Source organism: Pogona vitticeps, chromosome 3 (assembly GCF_051106095.1).
Source record: "Pogona vitticeps strain Pit_001003342236 chromosome 3, PviZW2.1, whole genome shotgun sequence".
Lineage (NCBI taxonomy): Eukaryota > Metazoa > Chordata > Lepidosauria > Squamata > Agamidae > Pogona > Pogona vitticeps.
The window spans coordinates 57,910,753-57,938,574 of NC_135785.1; the positions used below are offsets into that span (position 1 = coordinate 57,910,753).

The 27,822-nt window shown below is 40.1% G+C and overlaps 1 protein-coding gene across 1 annotated transcript in view; it reads left to right on the top strand.

Annotated features, from left to right (window-relative positions):
- SORCS3 (sortilin related VPS10 domain containing receptor 3) overlaps nt 1–27,822 on the top strand; it is a 603,874-nt gene that overhangs the window by 534,394 nt on the left and 41,658 nt on the right. The window contains exons 17-21 of the mRNA XM_072995578.2: nt 509–622; nt 1,262–1,433; nt 14,098–14,284; nt 21,097–21,230; nt 25,708–25,831. Of these exons, the coding sequence (XP_072851679.2) occupies nt 509–622; nt 1,262–1,433; nt 14,098–14,284; nt 21,097–21,230; nt 25,708–25,831 (731 nt within the window). The remainder of the gene's footprint in view (nt 1–508; nt 623–1,261; nt 1,434–14,097; nt 14,285–21,096; nt 21,231–25,707; nt 25,832–27,822) is intronic.

Sequence of the window (27,822 nt, forward strand, 5' to 3'; positions counted from 1 at the left end):
ACCCTAATGGGGTTCCTTTATTACTTTATTTTATTTTATTAAATTTGTATACTGCCCCGTTACAATTGGTTACAAATACAATAAAGATAAGTCAAATAAAAATAACATGAACAACATACACAACAACATAAACAAACACAACATGACAGCACATAGGACACACATAGCCCCGATTCTCCACCTACTATCCACCAGGATAGTGGCCACTGATGTTTGCTCGCACAGCTGGCATAAAAATGCCCCTTCCTCCATTCTCTTCTTGGTTTAAAATACAGGACTTGACTCTGAGCAGGGAGACTTGGCTGGAAATCTCTAATGATCTATGAAGGTCTACATCCTGTTAATCTGATGAGCAGATCAATATGTCTCAGGAAACCCAAACTCACAGAGAATAGAATCTTATGCACACCACCCCAATTTCCTTGGAAGGAAAGGTAGAATACAAAATCTGGTCAATAAAGCCATATGTGTTTGTGCAAACGGCTTGTCTTTTACAAATTTTTCTTAGTGACTACGGCTATGAAAGACATAGTAATAATCAGTGTATCCCAGCATTCTGGTTCAACTTATCATCCCAGATGAAGGAATGCAGTCTTGGACAGAGCTACCTGAACAGCACTGGGTGAGTGAGCCTGTAATGTTGGTTTATTTCCCTGTCTACAGATGCGTGTTTCTATAAAACCCTCCTTTACAGATGCACTTTTCTATAAGTGTTCTCTCCTTTTCTTCCTTTCTCATGTGGTCCTTGCCTTGATAATGTTTTTTTTATTTAATTGGATGGAATTGGCATGTATTTTTTAAAAAATCTGACATGCATATGTTTTAGCTTGTCAAACTGGGTCTTTCATTGTATTTTCCCAATGGAATAAAATATTTTAAAGTTGTACTTAGTAAGTAAGTAAGTAAGTAAGTAAGTAAGTAAGTAAGTAAGTAAGTAAGTAAGTAAGTAAGTAAGTAAGTAAGTAAGTAAGTAAGTACAAGTATTCAATGTGCAGGACACTTATGGTCTTTTCCATTTTAATGTTTTCCTCTATACATTTTCAGCAGAGTAGAAATTTGGTCTATCCTTGATTTCTTGGCAGAAGGCTGACATATAGTTTGTTCTGATTGCTTGCAATGATAAAGCTTCACATTTCTTTACATTTCCTATTAGCAGTCAGAGTACATATACAAAAATAAAAAATAAAAAATGGGTTTTGCCCTTGAAACAGGACCTTTTCAATAAACAGCGGAACTCAACAAAAGCCATCATATTCCACAGGTATCGGAGGATTGTTTCAAATAACTGCACAGATGGGCTACAAGAAAAGTATGCAGCCAAGCCAGAACAGTGCCCGGGCAAAGCTCCCCGAGGTCTACATATCCTCACCTCCACTGGCAAGTTGGTAACAGAACAAGGATACAACACTACCTTCATAATCCTCATGGAAGAGGTAGGATCACCAAATTCACCACCCTAGCACAAGTGTTAATACAGAGAGTTGTATCTGGTGGGGTTATTCAACTAGTACCAAATTTCTACTGCTTCCAAAAATCCTATTTTCATCTTTGCATAAGTATCAGATTACAGTGGACCCTTGACTTATAGACGGCTTGACTTACAGACTTTTTGAGTTACAGACTTCTCTGGCCGCAAAATTTAGGTTTGACTTGCAGACTGAGATTTGACTTACAGACCAGAAAAAAACCAAAATGGAACAAAAACGGCCTGTTACGGGATTAATCAGTTTTCAATGCACTGTAGGTCAATGGAGACTTGACTTACAGACTTTTTGACTTGAGAACCGCCTTCCAGTACGGATTAAGTTCTCAAGTCAAGACCCCACTGTAAATCATTTGACTCCACTTTTGCAAGTTTTTGCAGGAGCCATAGAACAAACAGTTCTGCACAAAGACTTCATTGTGCTAGATATTGATTTTGATACTTGCATTGCCAGCATTTGCACAACCACTAGAAGAATGTGCAGAACAACTTGCACTTCTGTTAACATTACTTTGGATACAACACAGTGTTTCTTTCCATCTCTTCTCTACTCCCTTACTGTTTTATATACATAATCCTCTTTAATTCTTAGGTTAGAAAAGGTTTCTTTGGGATGACAACTCTCAGAGTCCCTGCTAAGATAGGAGCCCAGTAAGAGATTTAGCCTAATGAGGCCCATATTTTTATACTCCTCTTATGTTTACGAGTAGTGGAAATAGTGTGAGATATTTGTAGACATACAGCATGAAAGATATTTTGCAGAACATCATAGTAATTACTGGTGGGAAATTTGTATCTTTGGACAGAAAGTATGCCTTTTGCTCCAAGATACAAATTTCTTTCTACAGACCAAAACAAAATGACACTGTTATAAATTTCTCAGTAATTCCTTCAAAGTCATCAGTGATTTGGAGTTTGAATAACTAAAAGATTTGAAGGGTTCTCATTTTGTTCCTTTATTGTTTCTCTGGTTTGCTTTGGCTTGCATTCTTCTCCCCTGATTCTTCTCCCTTTTAACTAGAAGAATTTTAAAAATTAGTTGTTGGGGAAATGTATAAGATTTGCTTCAGCTGCAAACATTTTTCAATTAATTGTTACTTTTCCCACAATTACATTGTTGTTGTTTATCCATTAGTCGTGTCGGACTCTTCGTGACCCCATGGACCAGGGCACGCCAGGCCCTCCTGTCTTCCACTGCCTCCTGGAGTTGGGTCAAATTCATGTTGGTAGCTTCAGTGACACTGTCCAATCATCTCATCCTCTGTCGTCCCCTTCTCCTCCTGCCTTTACACTTTCCTAACATCAGGGTCTTTTCCAGGGAGTCTTCTCTTCTCATGAGATGGCCAAAGTATTGGAGCCATGTGAAGCAGAAGACATCAAGACCATTTTTGTCCTTTATCAAGTCCATCTTTGCACAAAATGTTCCTTTAATATCTCCAATTTTCTTGAACAGATCTCTGTTTTTTCCCTTTCTGTTATTTTCCTCTATTTCTTAGCACTGTTCATCTAAGAAGGCCCTCTTGTCTCTCCTTGCTATTCTTTGGAAATCTGCATTCAATTTTCTATAACTTTCCCTATCTCCCTTGCATTTTCTTTTCCTTCTCTTCTCTGCTATTTGTAAGGCCTTGTTGGACATCCACTTTGTTTTCTTGCATTTCCTTTTCTTTGGGATGGTTTTTGTTGCTGCCTCCTGTACAATGTTACGAGCCTCCATCCATAGTTCTTCAGGCACTTTGACCACCATATCTGGCCCCTTAAATCTGTTCTTCACTTCCACTGTGTATTCTCCAGCAGAATAGGTTTTTTTTAAGTTTGTGTCCCACCTATAAAACTGGAAAAGTAATCCAGGCTTGTGTTTGCCTTACTTTAGTGCTGGCAGGGAGGGGACAGTGACTTCTTTTGCACACAGCAGTTGAGTCTAGGGGCACAGGTTGAGCCACATAGCATATGTAAGTCTTCTGACATATTGCCTCCACTTCCCAGTTCTCCATAGCATCTGCTGCCTTGAGCAGCCAGCTGACTCTGTCTAATAGTCAGGGTTGATTCAGAATTCATCTTGATCAGGATCCCTGTAGAGATCCTGTTTCTCCTGTTTTTGCTCCAGATTGTCTTCTCCTGAGTGAATTCTCTTTTTATTCCAGGCTGATATAATGCAAAGCTTGGTATAGATGCAGATGTGCAAGAGGAAAAAACAGAATCACAGAGTTGGAAGAGACCACAGGGGCCATCGAGTCCAAACCCCTGCCATGCAAGAACACGATCAAAGCACTCCAGACAGATGGCCATCCAGCCTCTGCTTAAAAACCTCAAAAGAAGGAGACTCCACCACACTTCAAGGCAGCATATTCCACTGCCGACCAGCTCTGACTTTCAGGAATTTCTTCATAAGATTCTGGTGGAATCTCTTTTCCTAACGTTTGAAACCATTGCTCCTTGTCCTAGTGTCTGGAGCTGTGAAGAACAAACCTGTCCCTTCCTCGACATGACATTCCTTCAAATATTTAAACATGGCTATCATGTCCCCCCTTAACCTTCTTTTTGTAAGGCTAAACATTCCCATCTCTCTAAGCTGCTCCTCATAGGACATGGCTTCCAGACCTTTGATCATTTTGGTTGCCCTCCTCTGGACACATTCCAGGTTGTCAACATCCTTCTTGAATTGAGGTGCCCAGAATTGGACACAGTACTCCAGGTGAGGTCTGACCAAAGCAGAATAGAGAGGTACTATCACTTCTATTGATGCAACCAAGACTTGCATTGGCTTTCTTGGCAGCCACATCACACTGCTGACTTATGGTCAGCTTGTGGTCTACCAAGACTCCTAGATCCCTTTCACGTGTGTTTTCCATCCTATATCTGTGCAGTTCATTTTTTTTCATCCTAGGTGTAGGACCTTACATTTCTGGCTATTGATTTTGTTAGTTTTGGCCCAGGACTCTAATCTGCCAAGGTCATTTTGAATTTTAATCCTGTCCTCTGGGGAATTATCAACCCCTCCCAATTTGGTATCATCTGCAGATTTAATCAGCATATTCTCTATTCCTTCATCCAAGTCATTGATAAAGATGTTGAATAGCACAGGGCCCAGAACAGACTGAGGCACCCCTCTAGTTACCTCTATCCAGGATGAAGAGAAGCCATTGGTGAGCACCCTTTGTGTTTGGTCAGTCAACCAATTACAAATCCACCGACAGTAGCACTGTCTAGCCCACAGTAGCACTGTCTAGCCCACATTTTACTAGCTTCCTTACAAGAATATCATGGGGAACTTTGTCAAAGGCCTTACTGATATGCTACATCCACAGCGTTCCCTTCATCTATCAAGCCTGTAACGCTATCAAAAAAAGAGATCAGACTAGTCTGGTATGACTTGTTTTTGAGAAGCCCGTGTTGACTTTTAGTAATGACAGCATTTCTTTTTAAGTAATAACAAACTGTCTGGTTAATGATCTGCTCTAGAATTTTCCCGGGAGTTGATGTCAGGCTGACTGGGTGATAATTATTTGGGTCTCCCCCCCCCCTTTTTGAAGGTGGGGACGACATTTGCTCTCCTCCAGTCTGTGGGGACTTTTCCTGTTCCCTAAGAATTCTCAAATATTATTGCCAATGGTTCTGAAATTACTTATGCCAGTTCTTTTAACATCCTTGTATGTAATCTGTCTGGCCCTGGAGACTTGAATTCATTTAGAGCAGCCAAGTATTCCTGTACTACTACTCTACCTATTCTGTGCTGTGTTTCCCCCACTACATCACCTGCTCTTCGCCTCTCACGTCACCTGCTCTTCGCCTCTCAGGTTGAGCACTATTTTCCTTTTTGGAGAAAACTGAGGCAAAGAAAGTGTTGAAAATTCAGCCTTTTCCCTGTCCTCTGTTAGTAGTTGGCCATCTTCTCCACTCAATTACCCTTTCATGTCATTGTTTTTCCTTTTGCTGAGGGCATAACTAAAAAAGCCCTTGTGTTGTTTTTTTTTAAACACTTAACAAATCAGAACACTCGTAGTAATCTGTTGAGGATCGCAAGCACGACGTCCTCACATAACGGGTGGATTGCTGCCTTGTCGTGGCGAAGGGGCTTGAGTAACTCAGAGAAGCTATGGGCTATGCCGTGCAGGGACACCCAAGACAGACAGGACATAGTGGAGAGTTCCGACTAAACACAATCCACCTGGAGTAGGAAATGGCAAGCCACTCCAGTATCTTTGCCAAGAACGCCCCATGATCAGAAACAAAAGGCTAAAAGATATGACGCTGGAAGATGGGCCCCTCAGGTCGGAAGGCGTCCAACATGCTACTGAGGAAGAGTGGAGGACAAGTACAAGTAGCTCCAGAGCTAATGAAGTGGTTGGGCCAAAGCCGAAAGGACACTCAGCTGTGGACGTGCCTGGAAGTGAAAGGAAAATCCAATGCTGCAAAGAATACTGCATAGGAACCTGGAATGTAAGATCTATGAACGTTGGGAAGCTGGAGGTGGTCAAACAGGAGATGGCAAGAATAAACATCGACATCCTGGGCATCAGTGAACTAAAATGGACAGGAATGGGCGAATTCAGCTCAGATGATTATCATATCTACTATTGTGGGCAAGAATCCCGTAGAAGGAATGGAGTAGCCCTCATAGTCAACAAAAGAGTGGGAAAAGCTGTAATGGGATACAATCTCAAAAATGATAGAATGATGTCAATACGAATCCAAGGCAGACCATTCAACATCACAATAATCCAAGTTTATGCACCAACCAGCATTGCTGAGGAGACTGAAATTGAACAATTCTATGAAGATTTACAACACCTTCTAGAACTGACACCAAATAAAGATGTTCTTCTCATTCTAGGGGACTGGAATGCTAAAGTAGGGAGCCAAGAGATAAAAGGAACAACAGGGAAGTTTGGCCTTGGAGTTCAGAATGAAGCAGGACAAAGGCTAATAGAGTTTTGTCAAGAGAATAAGCTGGTCATCACAAACACTCTTTTCCAACAACACAAGAGGCGACTCTATACATGGAAATCACCAGATGGGCAATATCGAAATCAGATTGATTATATTCTCTGCAGCCAAAGATGGAGAAGCTCTATACAGTCAGCAAAAACAAGACCTGGAGCTGACTGCGGTTCTGATCATCAGCTTCTCATAGCAAAATTCAAGCTTAGACTGAAGAGATTAGGAAAAACCACTGGGCCACTCAGGTATAATCTAAACCAAATCCCTTATGAATACACAGTGGAAGTAAAGAACAGATTTAAGGAACTAGATTTGGTGGACAGAGTGCCTGAAGAACTTTGGATAGAGGCTCGTAACATTGTCCAGGAGGCAGCAACGAAAACCATCCCAAAGAAAAGGAAATGCAAGAAAGCAAAGTGGCTGTCCAACGAGGCCTTAGAAATAGCAGAGAGGAGAAGGGAAGCAAAATGCAAGGGAGATAGGGAAAGTTACAGAAACTTGAATGCAGACTTCCAAAGAATAGCAAGGAGAGACAAGAGGGCCTTCTTAAATGAACAATGCAAAGAAATAGAGGAAGATAACAGAAAAGGAAAGACCAGAGATCTCTTCAGGAAAATTGGACATATTAGAGGAACATTTTGCGCAAAGATGAACATGATAAAAGACAAAAATGGGAAGGACCTAACAGAAGCAGAAGACGTCAAGACGAGGTGGCAAGAATACACAGAGGAATTATATCAGAAAGATGTGGATATCCCGGACAACCCAGACAATGTAGTTGCTGACCTTGAGCCAGACATCCTGGAGAGCGAAGTCAAGTGGGCCTTAGAAAGCCTGGCTAACAACAAGGCCAGTGGAGGTGATGGCATTCCAGTTGAACTATTTAAAATCTTGAAAGATGATGCTGTTAAGGTGCTACATTCAATATGCCAGCAAGTTTGGAAAACTCAACAGTGGCCAGAGGATTGGAAAAGATCAGTCTACATCCCAATCCCAAAGAAAGGCAGTGCCAAAGAATGCTCCAACTACCGTACAATTGCACTCATTTCACACGCTAGCAAGGTTATGCTCAAAATCCTACAAGGTAGGCTTCAGCAGTATGTGGACCGAGAACTCCCAGAAGTACAAGCTGGATTCCGAAGAGACAGAGGAACTCGAGACCAAATTGCTAACTTGCGCTGGATTATGGAGAAAGCCAGAGAGTTCCAGAAAAATATCTACTTCTGCTTCATTGACTATGCGAAAGCCTTTGACTGTGTGGACCACAGCAAACTATGGCAAGTTCTTAAAGAAATGGGAGTGCCTGACCACTTTATCTGTCTCCTGAGAAACCTATATGTGGGACAGGAAGCAACAGTTAGAACTGGTCATGGAACAACTGAGTGGTTCAAAATTGGGAAAGGAGTACGGCAAGGCTGTATATTGTCCCCCAGCTTATTTAACTTATATGCAGAATACATCATGCGGAAGGCTGGACTGGAAGAAACCCAAGCCGGAATTAAGATTGCCGGAAGAAATATCAACAACCTCCGATATGCAGATGATACAACTCTGATGGCAGAAAGTGAGGAGGAATTAAAGAACCTTGTAATGAGAGTGAAAGAGGAGAGTGCAAAAAACGGTCTGAAACTCAACATCAAAAAAACTAAGATCATGGCCACTGGTCCCATCACCTCCTGGGAAATAGAAGGGGAAGATATGGAGGCAGTGTCAAATTTTATCTTCCTGGGCTCCATGATCACTGCAGATGGAGACAGCAGCCCTGAAATTAAAAGGCGCCTTCTTCTTGGGAGGAAAGCGATGACAAATCTTGACAGCATCTCGAAAAGCAGAGACATCACCTTGCCAACAAAAGTCCGAATAGTCAAAGCTATGGTTTTTCCTGTCGTGATGTATGGAAGTGAGAGCTGGACCATAAAGAAAGCAGACCACCGAAGAATTGATGCCTTTGAATTGTAGTGCTGGAGGAGGCTCTTGAGAATCCCCTGGACTGCAAGGAGAACAAACCTATCAGTTCTAAAGGAAATCAACTCTGAATGCTCACTTGAAGGACAGATCCTGAAGCTGAGGCTCCAGTACTTTGGCCATCTCATGAGAAGAAAAGAGTCCTTGGAAAAAACCTTGATGTTAGGAAGGTGTGATGGCAAGAGGAGAAGGGGACGACCGAGGATGAGATGGCTGGACAGTGTCTGCGAAGCAACCAACATGAACCTGACACAACTCCGGGAGGCAGTAGAAGACAGGAGGGCCTGGTGTGCTCTGGTCCATGGGGTCACGAAGAGTCGGACACGACTAAACGACTAAACACACAGACAAAAGGCAAGAACAGACCAAGCAAGGATTGAGAGATTTTCTAGGGAAAGAAGCTATACAGGATAAAGGTTTTGAAACTGAGGGCAGGAATACTGACTTCAACTGCCAGCTCTTCCACTATGGTGTGCTGTAGCATGAGCACCATCATGACTGTATTAGTGTCTTTTCCTATCTTTTGTATATCCCTTCAATTTGATATCTACACCTGTTGTTCTTTGTGTTCCATCAATCCTCTTACAGCTCCTGTATCTCCCTGCTTTTTTTCTTTTTCTAATAACTTTCATGTTTTAAAAGAGCAAAGGAGCATTAATCATTCAATGTCAATAAACTGTGGTAGAAATCCAGTAGTAAGTCTCCGCTAGAGTAGGCCAGTTGAATCAACACAGTTTGGTGAGTCAAGTTCCATAAATTTAATGGGCTGCTGTAGTTTCAGTGTACGCTGGATTTCAGCTGGGGGCGGGAGGGGTTCATATTGATTTTATACCAGTAGTGAATTCTGTGCTACTAAATTTATGTGTTCATTTTCAACTTGTAGTGTAATTTATAGTACTCGAGCTTTTTTTTTCCTTTCTGTCCTGAGAACCAGGTGTTGCAGAACAATCATGACTGGGAAGGTGGCACTTGGGAAACCTTTTTCTTGGTCAGATACTCACAAACACTGCTCCCTTTTCTAGAGCCAATCTGCCGCTGGCACTAGCCATAGCATCTTTCCCATCTACTTTGAATTTAATTAATTTATTTTGCACCAGGCTAGGGACAGGGATTAGTTTATGTGTCAGCAACAGCACAAGTATAGATAGGAGATTCCATAAACAGTAGAGGGTTTTGTTGGTTGGTTTGTTGGTTTCCTTATTTCCATGTTTGTTTGTTTTAGGATTAATATTTTTTTATCCTCAAATGTGTGTTCTTGGAAATAACAGTTATCCAGGTACAGTTTCAAATTTATCAAGGGATAAATGCCCTATGGCAAAGTGATTCTTAACTTCTGGTGTTCCGGATATTTTATGTTTCAGTCCCCAGACTCCATTATGGCTAGTTGTAGTTTGCAAATATATGAAAGAATATATGCTTTTGCTTGGAAAAGAAAAAGAAAATGGGGGAATGTGGGAAGCTCCTGCCCAAGGCTGTTAGTTGTTATTCTGTTTCAGTGAGAGCAAACTCTCCTGGCAGAGAAGTAGCATCTGCCAGCGGGTGGGGTAACATACTTCTTCTGCCCTTTTCCCTTAGAGTTAGATCATAAGTTCAAAGACTTTCTCTGGCCAATCCTAGTGAGAATTAGGTAACCAGTATCCTATCTGAATTCTCACAACATATGATGTAAGCCTTGCTAAATTAATAAAAAGAGTTCTCAGGGTGTTGCTTTTAAGCTCCGCTGGCTCAGACATCTGCTTGTCGACTTCTTTGCAACTTCTCTAAAGTTAATTGCTTTCCTTTTATTCCATGATCATCTACAGCTAGTCACACTGTATGAGACATCTGGGAATTAGTTCAGAATTTCGAGAATATCAAAGGTTGAGAGCCACTGTAAATAAATAACAGTGAACCCGAATGTCACTGCTAGTATGATACTGTGCCGTGTTTCTCCTGTGAAGAAACACTGATGTTTTAGGTATTCTAAGTTGTGCCACGTCGAGATACACTGAGTGTTGTGGGAGGTGAATATCAGATTTGCAATGGAGAAGCAATGTAACCAAGTGAGCAAATTCTCTCACTTCTTCTTTTTTATTTCCATGCCACCTTTCTCCCAGAGTTTTGCTTATTTCACCACTTTCGTTATCAGGTATTAGGAACCCTTAGTTCACAGGCTTAATGCAAGCTAGCAGAGGGTTCCTTATGGCCCTTCAGCTTTCCAGTTCTTGTCTCTGATCAGAAAGTGCATTAATGAATCTGCAAGAGACTATGTCACACCAGTAAACCACCTATTGAATTCTGGCATGCTTACACATACTAGAAAGAAAGATAAATTCACTGGTCTCTTAAATCTCTAAATGGATCCAAATCCATCCACCACTGCTACCCCCTCAGTTTTATGAGTTGCCTTTTAGATTGCCAGACTTTGCAATTATTTAAAACTGATGTGCTGAATTATTAAAAGAACTGTGCCCTAAATACAATGCTGGTTGATCTGAAGTACATATCTTCTTCTCCACTTCTGGTATTTGCATTTGGAAATACCCAGTCACTATTTACACACACGGCCATCCCTGCGGCTTTCCAAGGTGACTTATATGTAACTGACATTTTTCACTCAATCCCCATTAGTTGTCAACTGTACTTGAAGTTTACAGACTTGTGAGCTTTACAGCAGACCATTATCACATTTCTATGTGATATTTTACAGGACTATAAGAAGTGCCTCTTGAATCTATCTGGAGAGTAGTGATTGTTATCCATTCGAAATGCCTCCACTTCATTTCCACTTTAATTTATATTCATAAACTAGGGAATAGCTGACATTGTATGTGTGGTGGATGATACACCTTTATGCAGTGGGAACACAGTTAAGGAAGGGATTAGCAGAGCATTGCAATGCAGAGTAAGCTACAAAGTCTGAAAATAGGATTTGCTCCTCTTTTGCTTTGAAAATTCTGCTTTTACACTTAAAAGCAATGAACAAAGATGGGGATTGATGGTAAACTGCAAGGCAAGTTAATCAAGAAATATCCTCCCATTCACCTCTACCACAGTGAGAAATTCCTCTCCCCCCCTTCTTTCTTTCTTTCTTTCTTTCTTTCTTTCTTTCTTTCTTTCTTTCTTTCTTTCTTTCTTTCTTTCTTTCTTTCTTTCTTTCTTTCTTTCTTTCTTTCTTTCTACCCGGTTTTTCTCCTAAAAAAGGACCCAAGGCAGTTTACATCATTAAAAACATAATATTAAAAGCCAAAACAGTAAATTATTTAGATATTTTAAAATAATTTATAATATTATATTACAAATGTAAAAAGCATTACCTAACTTTGCTTTGATGACTAGGGCTGAGGAGAATTGCCATCCCACAGAGCTGGAAGGCCACATTTTCCTCATCTCTGGATTAGAGGAAAAGAATATGACTGACAAAGAGGAGGTTGATTAAATGTTTGGTCTATTTGTTTAAAACTGCTTTTTTAAAAAAAAAAATTATATATCATATATTAGACTCATGTTCCCATCAGCCTAGGAGTTATAATCCAAAAACTCAAGTCTATATATCTCTCATTTTTCTTTCTCTCTCACAAAGGACAGTAGGAATGTGACAATAGTCTCTTTGTCTCTTGATACACACCTGCTTTTGTACTTATGTATTATGACATGTTCATCCTACTCATTTTGTTTTGTTCCAAGTGCCTGCAGTGTGTGTCTCTGTTCAAGGGAAAGACTATCATGCATGTGAAGCTGTAAGAAAAGAAACACAATAGTCTTAAGTCTAGGATACAGCTTGGAGGAGAAGGTCAATGATCTGCCATTAAGCTATTGCCACAGCAACAATTAAGCATCTTCACTCTGTACCCCAGAGCTCTAGTAATCTGTCAGACAATAAAAGGAAGCACTTTCCTGATCTCATGATATTTTTCCCTTAGACAGATCACCAGCATTGTGATAGCCTATTGTGAAAGCATTTACTCTAACCTCCAATCAAACATGAACCCAAGTTTCTCCAACTTGGTGACATATAGCATCTCTGTCTTGTTAACAGCTTCATTTTCTTCTTTGGGAATTCATTGCAAAGAACAAGCTACCCTGAGACATTGTTCTCTAGAACAGAGTCATAATTAACTCTTTCAAAGGACATTGTTAGCAGATGAACACAGAGGCCCCAATCCTTACTTTGGATTGACATTTCAGTTTAGCTAACTGACACTGAAGTCACTGAGGCTCATTTGTTTTAAACCAAACCCTTAAGTTTAATTGGTCTTCTAACGCTAATGTATATACATTTCACAGAGTGGACTAAAAGTGGCATTGTGTTTGCCAGATGTCACTGGGTCCATTAGCCCTTTATAGATGTGGCATTTATTTGATTAGATCTAAATGAGCAGGGAGAGCATCAGGCAAACCTGGTATGGACATGGATGAAGAATTTTCAGTGGTTGCTCCCAGACCTAGTCTCCCATGGGAGACCAGGCTGGTCCCCCTCTCTTACGAATTACTCCTTTGTTGTCTTTCTCTTACTACAGACTGAACTCTTTTGTTCTATTGTTCATGATCCCTCTCTGTACTGTTCACTATCCTTTCTGTTCTCATCCTAACTCTTCATAAAATGTCTTTCATTTAGAAGCTGAAGCTTGACTGTATTTTTCACCAACCAATTTTTGAAGGATTTTTCCACCACATGCCAGAGATTTCCTTTACATATAGCATACGTAAGCTGTTGGAGGGCAAAGAGAAATTGATGTTTATTTGCTTAGCGGGGACTGACCAAGTCACTAAGATTTGCCTCCTTTTTATTCTATAGCCTTAGACTTCCTCTTAATTGAGACATGGGATGAATTGAGGCCAGAATCCTGTTGATATTTATGTAAGGTTTTCAGGATTAGCCATGGTGAGTTGGATTGAGTTGCTGTGTTGCTATGGTGACTCCCTGAAGTGCAGTCAGGCATGTGACCAGGCATGTGACCATGACATTGTGCCATATAAGTAGATACCATATCATTCCTGGACCCAGCTTAGGCCCCCTTTAGGAGAAAAATAGGATTGATTGATTGATTGATTAAAGCCATTTTAAATTAAACCATTTCCAGTAAAATGCCATTTCAAAATATTCTTCAGCAGTGAATAGCATACAAATTTTGAATTATCACCAGGAAAAAGAGTCCAAAAATCCTCTTAAAAGCAGGTACACATATCTTTCGGGAGAAAATGTTGGGAGGGGAACAACCACCACTGAAAAGGCATTGTTCTTGATGTTATTCTTGTTTACAGTGAGTTTTTTCTTTTACAGGAAATTAAAAATAACATATTTTCCCTTTAAGCAAAAGGTGACCTATAAGTATAACGCACCACTTCGAGATTCAGTCACATCATGCTAATGTATATTCACCTGACTAATTTTAGAATTCTTAAGCATGGCCCACATCTAGACAGCAAATCTGTAGACTTATATACGGGGGAAATATAATGCACCAAAATTATGTAATGCACTCGTTAATATTCATCATGTCTGTCTTTTTTATCCCTGTGAACCAAGAAATATTGGAAAGTAGTTTACTGGATTGTGGGAAGAATGACACAGTACGTATATGAGCCATGTTCATGATAAACAGGGTTTCCTTAGTAACGATTTACCATATAACACAAATAACTCTTTTCTAATTGTTTGGTTTATTCCTAAACAGTTGCAACTTGCCCCTGCAAGGTATGTAATTTCACAGCTGTGTTCCTTCCTGCAGGGTGATCTCCAGAGGACAAATATCCAGCTAGATTTTGGAGATGGGACTGCTGTCTCTTATGCTAACTTCAGCCCTATAGAGGATGGCATCCGGCACATTTACAAGACCACTGGGATCTTCCAAGTGACAGCCTATGCAGAAAATAATCTGGGCTCTGATCTGGCAGCACTCTTCTTGCACGTGGTCTGTAAGTAGATCCCAAAGAATGAGCTCTGAGTAGTCCCTCCATTGGCTGCAGACACACTTAGGTCCAGGAAGGCACAATTTGACAGGATGAGGCATGTGCCTAAGGCAGAATATTTGTGATACCAAGACAGAAGAATGTTGTTTATTTATTATTTACTAATCACTTTTCATATACTATTATAACTTAATGATCATGCTTTTATTGCTATGGATGAGGAAAGATGTTTTGCTTCAAATACGAGAATAAGTTGGTTGGATTTGGAAATGTGCAGCATGATGTTGGGAGATCATTTTCTGCATCTTTTTAAAAATGACACAACATTCTTCACCAACCTTATGTCATCCATACAAAAACTCGATAATATACCTTCTTAATGTTCTTTTCCTTGATGAATTCCAATTGCTATTCAGTGTCAGCACATATATTTCTTAAAACATTTATCTTCTCAGTTGTCCAATTTGTTCCATCTTAGGGTAATCCCCATGACAGAAATGTAATGTCAAAACTTATATTCAACATTTTGCTATTCTGCAGAACTGCTCCATGATTTTTTTCCCTCAGTCTTGTGCCTTTAATACTGCATGAACTTTTTAGAAGCATATTGCTACATTTTGTACATGTTAAAACAGATTTGTACTCTTCTTATTGATTAATTGGGATTATTGCAGTTTCATAAATAAGACATACAGGGAGTCTTGTATCCCACTGGAATAGTATGCCTGGAATGTATAAAATGTCTTTCCTGCATTTATGAGTTCAATGAATTCATGCGCATTGCATTGAGTGATCTTGCTGTTTGTTCTTTACATAGTTTTTCTGCATCAAATTCAAAGGAACACTGGATAACATTACAGTTGTTTTAACAATATCACTGGAATATTTGACAGTGTGTAAGCAGTGAAATAACTGTAGTACTGGTTACATTTTCATATGATTATGAACACCTAACTCTACTGGCCTTGTTCTTCCTTTCCATGCACATGACAATAGATTATTGTCCATAGCAAAGGGCTAAGTCAATAGTCAGGTGTACACCTTGGCATCACCCTTCAAATGACTGATGATAACACAAGTACTTCATCAGTGAGAAGAGACTGCAGGACTGAATGTACCATTATTATCTTCAGTCTTTCCTTTCATTTTGAATGGGTGATCCGTAGTATCACTATTAATAAAAGTGACAAAGAAAAAAATGTAGTCATTGTATAAAATCCAAAAATAGCAGTTGATATTGCCTTTATTGAACCACTGAAATGTTAAACATGGCAAGCTTTCATAATCAGTTGGGCACTGGAGAGCTTGAGGAAGTAAGAGTAGGACTGAGAAGAACAAAGAAGTCTAAACATTGTCCTGATAGAGCATTGTAAAGATTTGTGTTCAAGCAGTTCCCAAAATGGAGCCTGTAAACTTGCTGTTACATGAGTCTGAGACGTCAGATTTCGTTTCAAGCAATGTAGGTTGAATTGTTCTTGTCTATCACTGTGGGGAAAGGATGGTGTGAGCGTTCAGGCTTTGAGTCTTTTGAATCCATAATAAAATCCAGAGGCCTTTTTAACTTTGAAACAGGGGAAAGGTTTATTGGAGTATTTAACAAAAAATCAGTGCCCATAAGATTGTTCCCTAACTTCTCGCCTGCTGCCAATGGGTCTGACAGGGGTACCCAAGCATCATTAAGGAATGGATTGGTTTCACTCATGTTCCAGGGGCCCGGCCATCCAGTTGTAATGTCATCTTTCAGAACCTCTCCAACCTCTCCTTCCAATAAGGAAACGGCCTTGTCCTCTGTGGTATTGGTCCACCCAGCATTTCTTGCTGGGGAGAAGATTGACCAGGATCCTCCCGGTAGTCTCTCCTCCTCATTTCCTCTACTCTCCATGCCAACCTTTCCCTCTTTTCCCTTTCGGCCTTCTCCTTTTCTTCCCTCAAACTCCTCCACCACTCCTGGGCTTCGGCTTCACCCCAATAAGATGGTCTGGGTGGGATCTTCCCCCTTCGATGGTAATCTGCCTCCTCCTTAGGCACTCGTAGACATTCCCATTCTCCAGTCCATGGGTCCTGCAACCAAACCCATTCCCAACCTGGCGGTAACAGGTTTTCTCTCCCTTTTATCTCTGCCGTCCCAGCCTCAATCTCCACCATCTTTTTCCTTCTTGTTCCCACCAAATTGTCTGGAGTTTGAATGGCGCAACTCCCTCTCCAGGTCCTGGGGGTCAGTACCCTGTTGTTCTGTTCTTCTGGGAGCTGGCGTGGATGAGGTCTGTACCTCCATTTCTGTTCTTTGTGGAAGGGACGGCACTCCAGTGAGAGACTCCTTTCACTTGCCCCCGATCTCACAGATGGCCAATCAAAAAGTGTGCTATGTGTTGTTTTGAAGCATATAAATCCTGTTTGGTTAGGTGCAGAGGCCCATAAAAACAGACATATGTCTTTGTCAGAAAAGCTGGAGATTAAATTTAGTTGACACTGGCTAATATCCTGTTCTGTAATTACACTGGTAGAAGGGAATTGGTGTAACGTGCAGTGGCTAATTCATTAATTAGGAAATCCCCAATCAGCTTCCTCACTGTACACCAGTTGGGTAGCTTGGCATATGACCAAGAATCCAAGTGAGGATTTGTTAATTAGCAGTATCTAGCTGTTTCAAGTCATGCCATTTTCTTTCCACTGGCATAACTACAGAACATGATTTTGACCGCTGTTTACCAGCCCAATGAAGGATCCTGCTGAACTGAAAACCATACCTATTTTAAATATTCTAATGGTCCAGTAAAGTATTATGTACACTTGTTTTTGGATGTTAACCTGAATGGGACTGTCATTACATACATGTGGCTCATCTCAGGTTTTTCGGCCTTAGTAACCACACACATTTTTTCCTGTGCAGCTAAGGAAGTGTACATGGTAATCTACACATAAATGTCTAGTGGATTGGGATGGCATATTCCTAGTTTGTCATGGTGATGGCATTGTGTGAGGAGCCATGTTATGTTGGGTTTCTGGTTTTCCCTTTGGCACAAGTATTATGCAAAACAGCCATAGGAAATTCAGATCTCAGAGTGTGAAGTATGGAATGCCAACTCTGGGTTTGAAATTCAATCCTTTCAGCTATTCATTTTAGCTCCATCCAAAACCAAAGATGCCACTGTTGTTTCATGATTTATTATAGGTGAAGGGAATAAAAAGATTATGGGGTAGGGAGTATAGAGGGTCTGCCAAGTTTTCTTCATTGAAGGTTGTCAGCCATGAAAGGAAGAGCAAATCTCTTTTACAAGAAGTGGTTGATTCCCAGACCCAGGTCTGTTTGTTGATGACAACATGCACCAAAAAAGAAGGCTAACACAAGAACTTTTATAATTTATAATTTCCTCAACCACAGGAACCTCTTGCAACCTCAAATTTGAGATCTGACATGTGTTATATCAGTACTGAAACTATAGAAATCCCATGCTAGTGTTAGCCTAATGTAAGCCAAAAGGCAATGTTGTGTTCTGTTGCCACTAGCTGTGTTCTAATTGCCACCTAGGATATACTTAGGAGAATATTTTAAGGGAACATGTGGGAAGTATTTCCACTTCTTTTTCACTGGCTCTAAACCTTCATTTTGTTCTGTACAGCTCATAATCTTGGTTTCATACCAGCATGACATTTCTTTAACAGATCACTATAAGTAGTAAGAAAATCATTGAATTAACTTACAGAGAGAGATTGGTTCAAGACTGGAGAAATGGAAACATCTAGTATCTAAGGACTGAAAGAGAATTAAGCAGTTTAAATGCACCCCCTGAATTCTTGGCATAATATGAATTATGGCTAAAAACCTCGAGCTATGTAGAAGAAAGTGCAGGGACCTACAGAAGAGAATTAGCTTTAAGTCTCCCCAGAGTAGCCCACCTTTTATTGGTTGTCTCAACAACTGGGTCTGAGACATTTGGTAAGAGAAAGAATAAAAGGCTTCCATTTACTCACAGTTCTGAACAGATCAAAAATAGCATATTGTAGAAAAATGATTGGTTACACAAACAGACCTTAACTGACTCATAGTTACATGACTAACAGCGTGGCTGGCAGCAGACTACCACATAACTAACGCTAACATACTACATAGCTGACTCTAGCTGAATACTGACTGAAAAGAGCAGGGAAAGGACTCTTAAGCAGAGAGGAGTGGTTCTCTTAAAAATCAGAAGCAGAGAAGGAACAGTTGGTTATCACTGAATTGATTGACAGCCACCCAACCCCAGAAAGTTCCCTGCCAACAAAAACTCTTAAGGGCAGCATACAAAGGTTGCTAAAATTCCTAGATGAATGAGACATGAGGAGGGTGAGATGAAAGGTCTTTTCAGTGGTGGTGCCTGGTTCTGGAATGCTCTCCTCAGATGAGAATTTGCTTATCATTTCATTTTTAATACCTGGAAAAGACATAGTTATTTCCCTAGGTTTTTAACCTTTCCATCGGCTGTATTATTGCACTTAGATTCTTGCAGTATGGCTTCTATGAATCTTCCATAGGCTTTGTCAGCATAATCAGCATAATGGTGAGGAATGCTGGGAGCTGCAGTCCAAAAGCTATCTGGAGAGTTACATTTTGGCCAACCTGATCTGTAGTAATTTAATATACTAGTCTTTTTATTCAGCTAGGCACGGTCTTCCTGAGATTCAGAAAGACTATTTTTAAAATTATTATTACATATGTCATACACTTTTTCTCATCCTTGGCCCCACCCTGAAGAAGATATCTCAGCACATCAAGACATACTGCTAAGAAAAAAAAGGCAGATGTGAAAAAATGGGCCCCTGGGAGATGTTATACTCCCACACAGGGAACATAAGAAATAATCCCCCCTGCCCATTGAAAACCTTGTTTTGTGCACACAAAAAAACACACCAAAACCACAAGGTTTTCTGCATGAAGTACAGGTTTTTTAGCACAGAAAAACTTCTGCATTTTTTTTTACAAAATGTGGAAAATACATTAAAATACATTACTTGTGTTATCTCACCAGTGGGGACAGAACAATAGAGATGTTTCATTCTTTTCTATGAGAACAGTATAAACAAAGATTTACATCCTTAGCACAAAATTAGTATCAGCCAGATACATTTACTTAACCTTTTCTGATATTAAATATCCTTGATAAACACTTAATAGGAGTTCTCGAATTTGTACAGGTATTACGTCTTGGACAGGGACAGAACATATATCCTCACTAATGATTCTTTCCCTGTGTTGATGTCTTCCCTGATCAGTTTGTGCATTGTTATAGATGGCCTTTAATGCATACAGACTGACAAGTAATTTGGAAAGTCACCTTCTGAATGCAAAACGTGATATTAGAATTGGCCCAGAGAATAAGAATATGTTGATTAAGTGTGAGATCTCCCACCTGCTTGCAATTAGAACAGTTTACCTGACTGTAATATCTGAGTATCCACAAGAAACAATACATTATTCTAAATATGGCCACTGCACAACAATGATAAATTAAAATTCAGTTCCAGACATGCATGCTAACAGAAACAATGGAGGAAAACAGATGGAGGAAAAGTTAAAGTTTCAGTACAAAACTTCAGTTCAAAAAACTCCCCCCCCCATCTGTTTTGATTCTTTCCTCCTTTTTTTTGGTTTCCTATTGGTGAAAAATTAAATGGCTAATTTCTTAAATGCATAACTTGCCATCTGCTGCATTGGGTTGAGGAACAAGTTGCCTGTGTATAAGTATCCTCTTTTGCCTGGCGCTATTTTTTTCCCTTTTCAGAATATCTCTTCTGTCAGAAAGCAAACTTCCTGACAGTGACTGTATTGTACATATCAGGTGTTATGGTTGTCATATTGACAACTGCATATTGACATGCACTTGGTGTAACATTCAGTTATGTAGGTGATATTTTAGATGCCTTTCCTTCATATGGTTTCATTGCTACTGATTCACATGCAACATTATGCTGAAGAGGCATATATAATATTCATTGAATGTCCATGTGAAGTATATCACGAGTGCAGTTGCTTGGGAAGGACAAGGCCCTGCTTACAAGGAGACATGTCCCTGAAACGTACACTCAGATGTGCCGTGCATAACTCATAAGGCATATGTAGAGCCAGGAAACATTACTTTTTCTAGACAGCAACTTCCAGAATCTCCAGTGAATGTTGACTGGAGTATTTTGGGATATGTGGTTCAAAAAGATGATATGAGTGCACAATAGAATATTATCCCTTAGCTTTCACCATAATAACCCAATTAGCTTGGTAGTTGTGGATATTTCAGAGAAGAAGAAGAAGAAGAAGAAAAAGAAGAAGAAGAAGAGGAGGAGGAGGAGGAGGAGGAGGAGGAGGAGGAGGAGGAAGAAAAGACTTAGTCCCAGTTTCCAGTCATTCATATCTATCACCAGTTGACATCACAGTATAGCATAATTATGTAAAATCACCATTATGGATTACAATTGTGAAACACATTTCTCTTTGGCTGAGGCAAACCTAAACCATGATAAATGTGTTACTTGCAAAGTATTTCCCTTTCTAACTTGTGTTTTATGATGAGCCTTTACTGTGCTAACAAGGACTTAACAAAACTGTAGGGCAGTTTAGTTGATTTAAAAATGGAGAGAAGAAAATCTTTTAGGTTTTGGTTCCTACTAAGAAAGCAGAGTTTGTTGTGTTCTTCATGGTTGTATACTCTCTTTTTTTAATGACACATGTAGATCTTGAACTGAAAAACAGATTTGTTTTATTGCACTGTGTTATTATTTTTAATTAATTTGAAAAATAGTAGAGAGGGAATCTTCAAAATACACACATGGTTGTTTTCCCACAGGTCCTGTGGAACGTGTCCAGTTGGTTGCTCCCTTTGTGGCCATCAGAAATAAGGAAGTCAACCTCACTGCCGTGGTTTGGCCTAGTCAATCGGGTACCCTCACATACTTCTGGTGGTTTGGTAATAATACAAAGGTTAGATGTTCAATATCTTTTCTCTTTTCTACTCTACCTTATGATGTAGTCATCTTGACAATCTTTAAAAGAGTTACTCTTTGAATTGCATTACTCTTTTCTATTCTATGATGTTGTCATCTTGACAATCTTTGAAAGAGTTAATCTTTGAATTGCATGACTTTTGTTTTTTAAACACACACACACACACACACACACACACACACACACACACACACACACACACACACACACACACACACACACACACACACACACACAGAGCTTATGCCCCCTCTGTCTTTTCTTCTCACTCCCTTTTTTATCCCAACTCTTATTTATTGCAGGAGTCCCTACAATGTATAATGTATTATGTTTAAAACTATACTGATCACTAGAATTGAAAATTATACATCTCTCTATACGATGGATAATACCGGGCTTTCTGCTTAACATTTAAAAACTACTGGCAACCAAGTTAACAGTGTTTCCAGGAGGAGTGTCGTGAACTCCTTAGAATTTTTGAATCTGAAGTTATTTTGAAAGTGCTAGGGACTAAATAACCTCTAGCATCTGGCAATTCAAGCTAAGATCACAAACAGCTCTTTTCTTGTCTGCCCATGCTGCTTGTTCTGGAAACATGCCAGAAAAATGCAAGCAAAACTGTTTCTCAAGGTTCAGTTGACGACCACTTGCCCATAGGATATGTAGGAATTTAGAGAAGATTTTTCCCAGCCCTGGAACCTTCTCCTCCTGTATTCTGTACTAAGCCCTGCCTCTTCCCTCGCTTTAATAGTTGTATATTATATTCAGGAGCTCAAAGAGCCATTATAATAACTATGAGAAGAAGGAGCCTTTCTAGCCCCATCTTCTCCATGGTGACTCCCCATGTATGGAGAGCAGCATTCTGAAGATTATATGTGGGGTGGGGGGGGAATCAGCATTTTTGATCACATAGACTTTGCTCTCCACATGTGGGTGAAAACCTTTGGGGGGGTCTCCATCACACTTGTCAGAATCAGCTAAAAAATTACAGACAAATGATCCTTACAGTGGGCATGAAGGGGACATAGTAAAAATCTCCATTCATTTGATCTGTGAGATTCTTGGCATATCTCCTGCAGTATATCATGGCATTATTATAGACATTCAGTCAGTACTTTATGCAATAATCTAAGGAAGACACTTGAAGAGTTTGAGATTTGTTTGAAAGCAAAATAAATATTTCTGGAGTATAATAGTTTCACACATACCAAGTTTCTGCTTTTATACAATTGAAAATAAATTAGAGTAACTATTTGCAGTTTTGTGCCTGCAATTTAATTCTTAGCCATGCCTCTAATCCTTAGGCACAGGCACAGACTCAGTCTATTTGGCCTAATCAAATTGCTAGTCCCAACTAGAAATGGGCTTCCCAGCCCCAACTTCTCAAGTGGGCACCCACTCAGAGGAGGCAGTGCCCTGGCTTCCCTGCTGTGCCTCCTCCAAGTGCTTCCTCTGAGTGGGCACCTGCCTGAGGAGGTGGGGTTGGGAAGCAATGAAAATTTGCTTGGATGGAAAACAAACTGGCACAAATTGCCAGACTGGAGGTTTGGGCCCATCTGTAGTCCCAACCAGAGTAGATCCTTTGAATCAATGCAATTTAACTTTAATTTCTGTTGATTTACATTCTCATTGATTCAGTGGGTCTATTCTAGTTGGGATTAATATCTGATTTAAGTCCTTAAACTGCCATTGTGAGGTAGCACTAAAATAGGAGGCCCTTTAAAGCTGCTAAGACTATTTGGCTTCCCAAAATGACAGTAATAATGGGATGATGGAACAGAATGCTAAGCAGCACTGCCATGCTGACAGCCTGTTTGCAGATTTTCAGATACTTCCACTGATTCACAACAGTGGCTAAAAAAACTCAAGAGAAAGTTCTGCTCTCCCAGGGCCTCTCTGTATGGTCTCTTGAGGACTCCACTGTTCTGAGTTGCTATTACTCTGTGACCTTTGTTTACGCACTCTCTGGGAACAAAGAACTCCAGGGATTATTTCCTTCAGCATAACAAGCCATGAGACTTGGTTAGAAATCCTAGACCTCTTCACACAAGTACTGCTGTATAGCCACAAAGGGGGGGGGGGGGAATGAAATTTAAAATTCAGAAAAAGAAACTCCACTTCATCCACATTTTACAATCTGGTGTTCAATGCACAGCTTTTTAGCTCTGCTTTTATATGCATGTATGTGATGACAAATATGAGTAGAAGATGACAAAACATTGATTAGAGAAAGCATATTTTTGTCTGCAGATACAGCCACACAATCAATGATCTAAGCACCATGTGCCACTTTGTGCATTTCTGAACTTGGGTGAACTTTTTGCTTTCTTGGATTAAAAAATGATGATGATGATGATGATGATGATGATGATGATGATGCATTTCTCCTGACAAAGGGACCCAAGGCATTTGATACCCTGCCTCCTTGACGGGGGCTGGACATGGTGATTGAAAGGGTCCCTTCCAGATCTGCAGTTCTGTTTTGTACAAATAAGTTGTAGGATGTGAACATAGGGACAATGTTTTTTCTTTTCCTGCCACTTTGCTGCTTCAAAAGAATGTGGAACATCTTCCATCAAGTTCTACTTAGACAAGGGTCAACTGCACACATCAGAAAAAGCATGGCACCACAGGTCGTGCTGAATTCCATCTCCCTCCCTCCAGGCCAGCTGGTCCACTTACTCGGCTCCACATGCTGCTGGGATTCTTATTTGGCAGTAACGCTCCAGTCCAGGCAGCCCTTCCCTGCTTCCTCAAGCAGCCAACCACTCTGGCAAGGAGGTCGGATGGGGAGTCTCCCTGCATAGCCGATGAGTGGTTGGCTGCCTGAGGAGGCAGGGAACGGCTGGCTGGGCTCCTGCCTGGTTTGGAGCACCACTGCCATAGAATGACCTCAGCAGTGTGAGAAGGCTGGTAGTGGACCAGCTGGCCTGGGGGGAGGGAAATGGAACTCAGCACCAGCTGCGGTACTGCCATGTGTGGTACAGTATGAGGGCACAAAGTGCCTGTCTCTAATCCATATTGTTTTTTATTTCAAGTTATGATTACTAAGCAGCATTTCCCAAACAGATTTTCACATACCACAAAAGTCAAACTGGTCATATGATAAGAAAAATCAGATCCAAGCTTTGTTGCATGCCAGTTATACTGCCATTAGGTAAAGGCAGTGTGAAGTTGAAACTGGTTTTGATTTGTGTAAATTAACAAACTCCTAATGCAATTACCTCCATGGGGGGAGTGGTGCAGACAATGATCACATTTTATGCTGCATGTAGAGTCACACCACTGCTGCATCTTCTTGCTTGAAAGGCACCGCTGCAATATGCAACTACATTTATACACTAGACAAAGCTCTCATTTCTTTTTCTCAATAGAGCCATTGTACTGAAGTATTGGTCCACTGCTTTAGCAATACAATATAGCAAAAGGCCAATTTGGTTGAATTAACATGGGTCCAGTTTAATAAATGTGCCTAGCTGTCTAATAGATTTTGAGCAAATGAACCTTAAAACTCTTTGATTTAATTTAGAGTTCATTTTCCAAACCTCAGCGATTGAATCAAATCTAAAGAACTACCTGTTAAATGTTAATACTCTGCAATGGAATTGAAATTGGGTGTGTTGAACAGACATCCACCATGAAAAGGGGGCCATTTTTAATACAAAATTGGTTTCCTGGCTTGACAAGCAATATTGTAGTTCCCAAAGATGGATTCCATGTGGAAGTGGAATAGAAATTATCACCTCATCCCAATCATTACACAATTCATGGATACAGGGAAAGATTGGTGAGCGAATTTCAGAAGAAAAGCATAATAAATAAGCACAGGGTAAAAAAAGTGATATCAATTGAGAGCAAATTCTTTAGTATGAGTATGCCTTAAATATACTCAAGGAAACCTTTAGATGGTAAGCAGATGTGGAAACTGATCCTGACTGGGATCTGAATTCCAAGTTGATTTTTAAGGAATGGTTGGCAATCTCTATGCAATTGTATAATCTTTTAAATATTGCTCAGAATTCCCAGACACAGGCTTTATTTGAGACGGAGAAGAAATGGGAAAATAACCTGCCTAAGGTGCTTGGTATCTGACTGATTGGTTTCATTTCACAGCCGTTACTCAGACCATGTATGCTTCAGGCAGCCACCCTGTCTTTTGTGCAGAAATCTAGAATGAGCTTAACTATCTGCCCAATCACCACTGGCTTAAAAGAAATGAAATAAACATACTTCAAAGGGTGGTCCAAGCAATTTCTCAACATTTCTGTTCTCAATGACTACTTCACAACCGACAATGAAATCATAGATATGATACATAGTTAAACTTGTATATCTGATGTGCGCCATTTTAAGTGTTTCATACATCTAAAAATCTGAAATGCTTCTTACACGGTGAATAATTTGCATCCCAAAAGAGTTGTGGGTTGACTCTGACTGCATGTGACTTTTGCAGCCATTCATCACTTTGGACAGCAGCATCTCTTATACTTTTACCACAGAAGGAATGAATACCATCACAGTGCAGGTCTCAGCTGGCAGCATTCTCATCCAGGACATGAAGAACATTGCTGTGCATGGTAAGAAGATGCAGGCTAATTCAAAAGAATTACATTTCTATGTGCATGGCTTCTTCCTTACATTATTTAGTAATATTGGATGCATTCAGATGTGGCATACAGTGGTGCCTTGCATAACGAGCGCACTGTTGAACGATGAATCCGCATTGCGATGCGGATTTCTCCATCGCTAATGCGAGGGCATGCTTGCATTACGATGGGGGAACAGCTGTTCAGCGGTTGCAAAATGGCTGCCGGACACCCAAAATGGCCGCCGGAACACCCAAAATGGCCACCGGAACATGGGAAAACATCGGAGAATGGTGAGTTTTGGGCCCATTTGGAACGCATTAAACTTCGGGTCACAAAGGGTTTCCCCGGGTCACAATGGGTTTTGGAATGGATTAACCTCGCTATGCAGGGCACCACTGTACATGGTTCTCCAAAACATGGACTGAAGGTCTGGGAATAAGAAATGAGCTCAAGTACATGCCCTTCAAAAAAAACTTTCATTTTTTAAATAGAAAACTTCAAACCATAGTTTATTAAAGTGACCAAAGTGGCAAATCATGATTTGGGTAATCCTAGCAAACTAGAACAAGCCCTGATTTGCAGTCATTTGCAGACATTGTTTTAAGGGATTGTTTTCTAATTACAGTTTTCCAGTTCTGATAAATGTATAAACTACAGTGGGGTCTTGACTTAAGAATGGCTCGAGTTAAGAACATTTTGACTTAAGAACCACTCTCATAGGAAAATATTGACTTGACTTACATACTTAGATTTGAGTTAAGAACTGAAAAAAAACCATGTGGAAGGCAGGGAAAGTGCAAAATGTGAACTTTCAGTTAACTGTTGGCCAGTGAAAAGGGTGCCTGTCTGCTTCCTCACTCCTCCCAGCGTTTAGAGAGTGGATTGGGAGTCTTCAGACTGCCTGGTACTGCCTGGACTGTATTTTCCCTGCCTTCCCTGAACCTTTCTTGACCTAAGAAAAAAAGAAACAAAATATCCCCCTCTAGTGGTCGAAGGCAGAATAGCAGCTTCCCATTAGTTTCTATGGACGGAAAAGAGCAGATACGGATCAAATGGTTTTCAATGCATTCCTATGGGAAATGCAGATTTGACCTGAGAACTTTTTGACTTGAGAACCGCCTTCCAATACAGATTAAGTTCTCAAGTCAAGACCCCACTGTACATTTTTTAATATTATGGCACCTGAGAGCAGGAAGATGGGAGTACACATGAAAATAGTCTTTATTATTATTATTATTTTAAAGGATGACTTTCAAAGACAAAGCACTGTAGCATCAGAACAGAATCACACAACTGCTTTTCAAATTTACAAGTCAAATACCAGGAATTATTTTCCTTTGGCTTATGGAAATATGAATTGGTCACATTAAGAAGAAACAATAAAGCTCTGTGATTTAAAATGTGACTGTGCATATTAATTGCAGTTTTGAAGCACAATGGGAAAGGGTGAAATGGCTTTTGAATAGCGGACACAGAAACAGAGAACAGTTTTATATACACACAGAGAGACACACTGGCACACACAGACACACTCCATTGAAGCAGGTGGTAGTGATACAGTATTTGTTTTAGTGATTTCAAAGATGACTTCAAAATTATTTTAGTAGCTCCCCTAGTAAAATTGGGGAAACAGTGCTACTGGAATTTTATATCCCATAATGCTGATACTGATGATATTCCAATTAGTTGTGTGATTATGGCAGGAGTTTTTACCAAATCTTGCTCTTGGGGCTAAAGCGTTAATTGGAGTTCAATTCTGCATACATGTATGCATATTTGGGCTATTATTGGTATGATATCAGTATGCATGTTATCTCTTCCTTAAGTGTTTGGCCATAAGCAACAATGTTCCAGATTGAGCATTTAGACGTTTGTGTCTACACCACACATCATTAGTATGTGGAAGTGTTTTGTGTCCAGAAAAACTGGCCTAAATATGATATTATAGTGTCTTGTAATGACCATTCTTCCACACATTT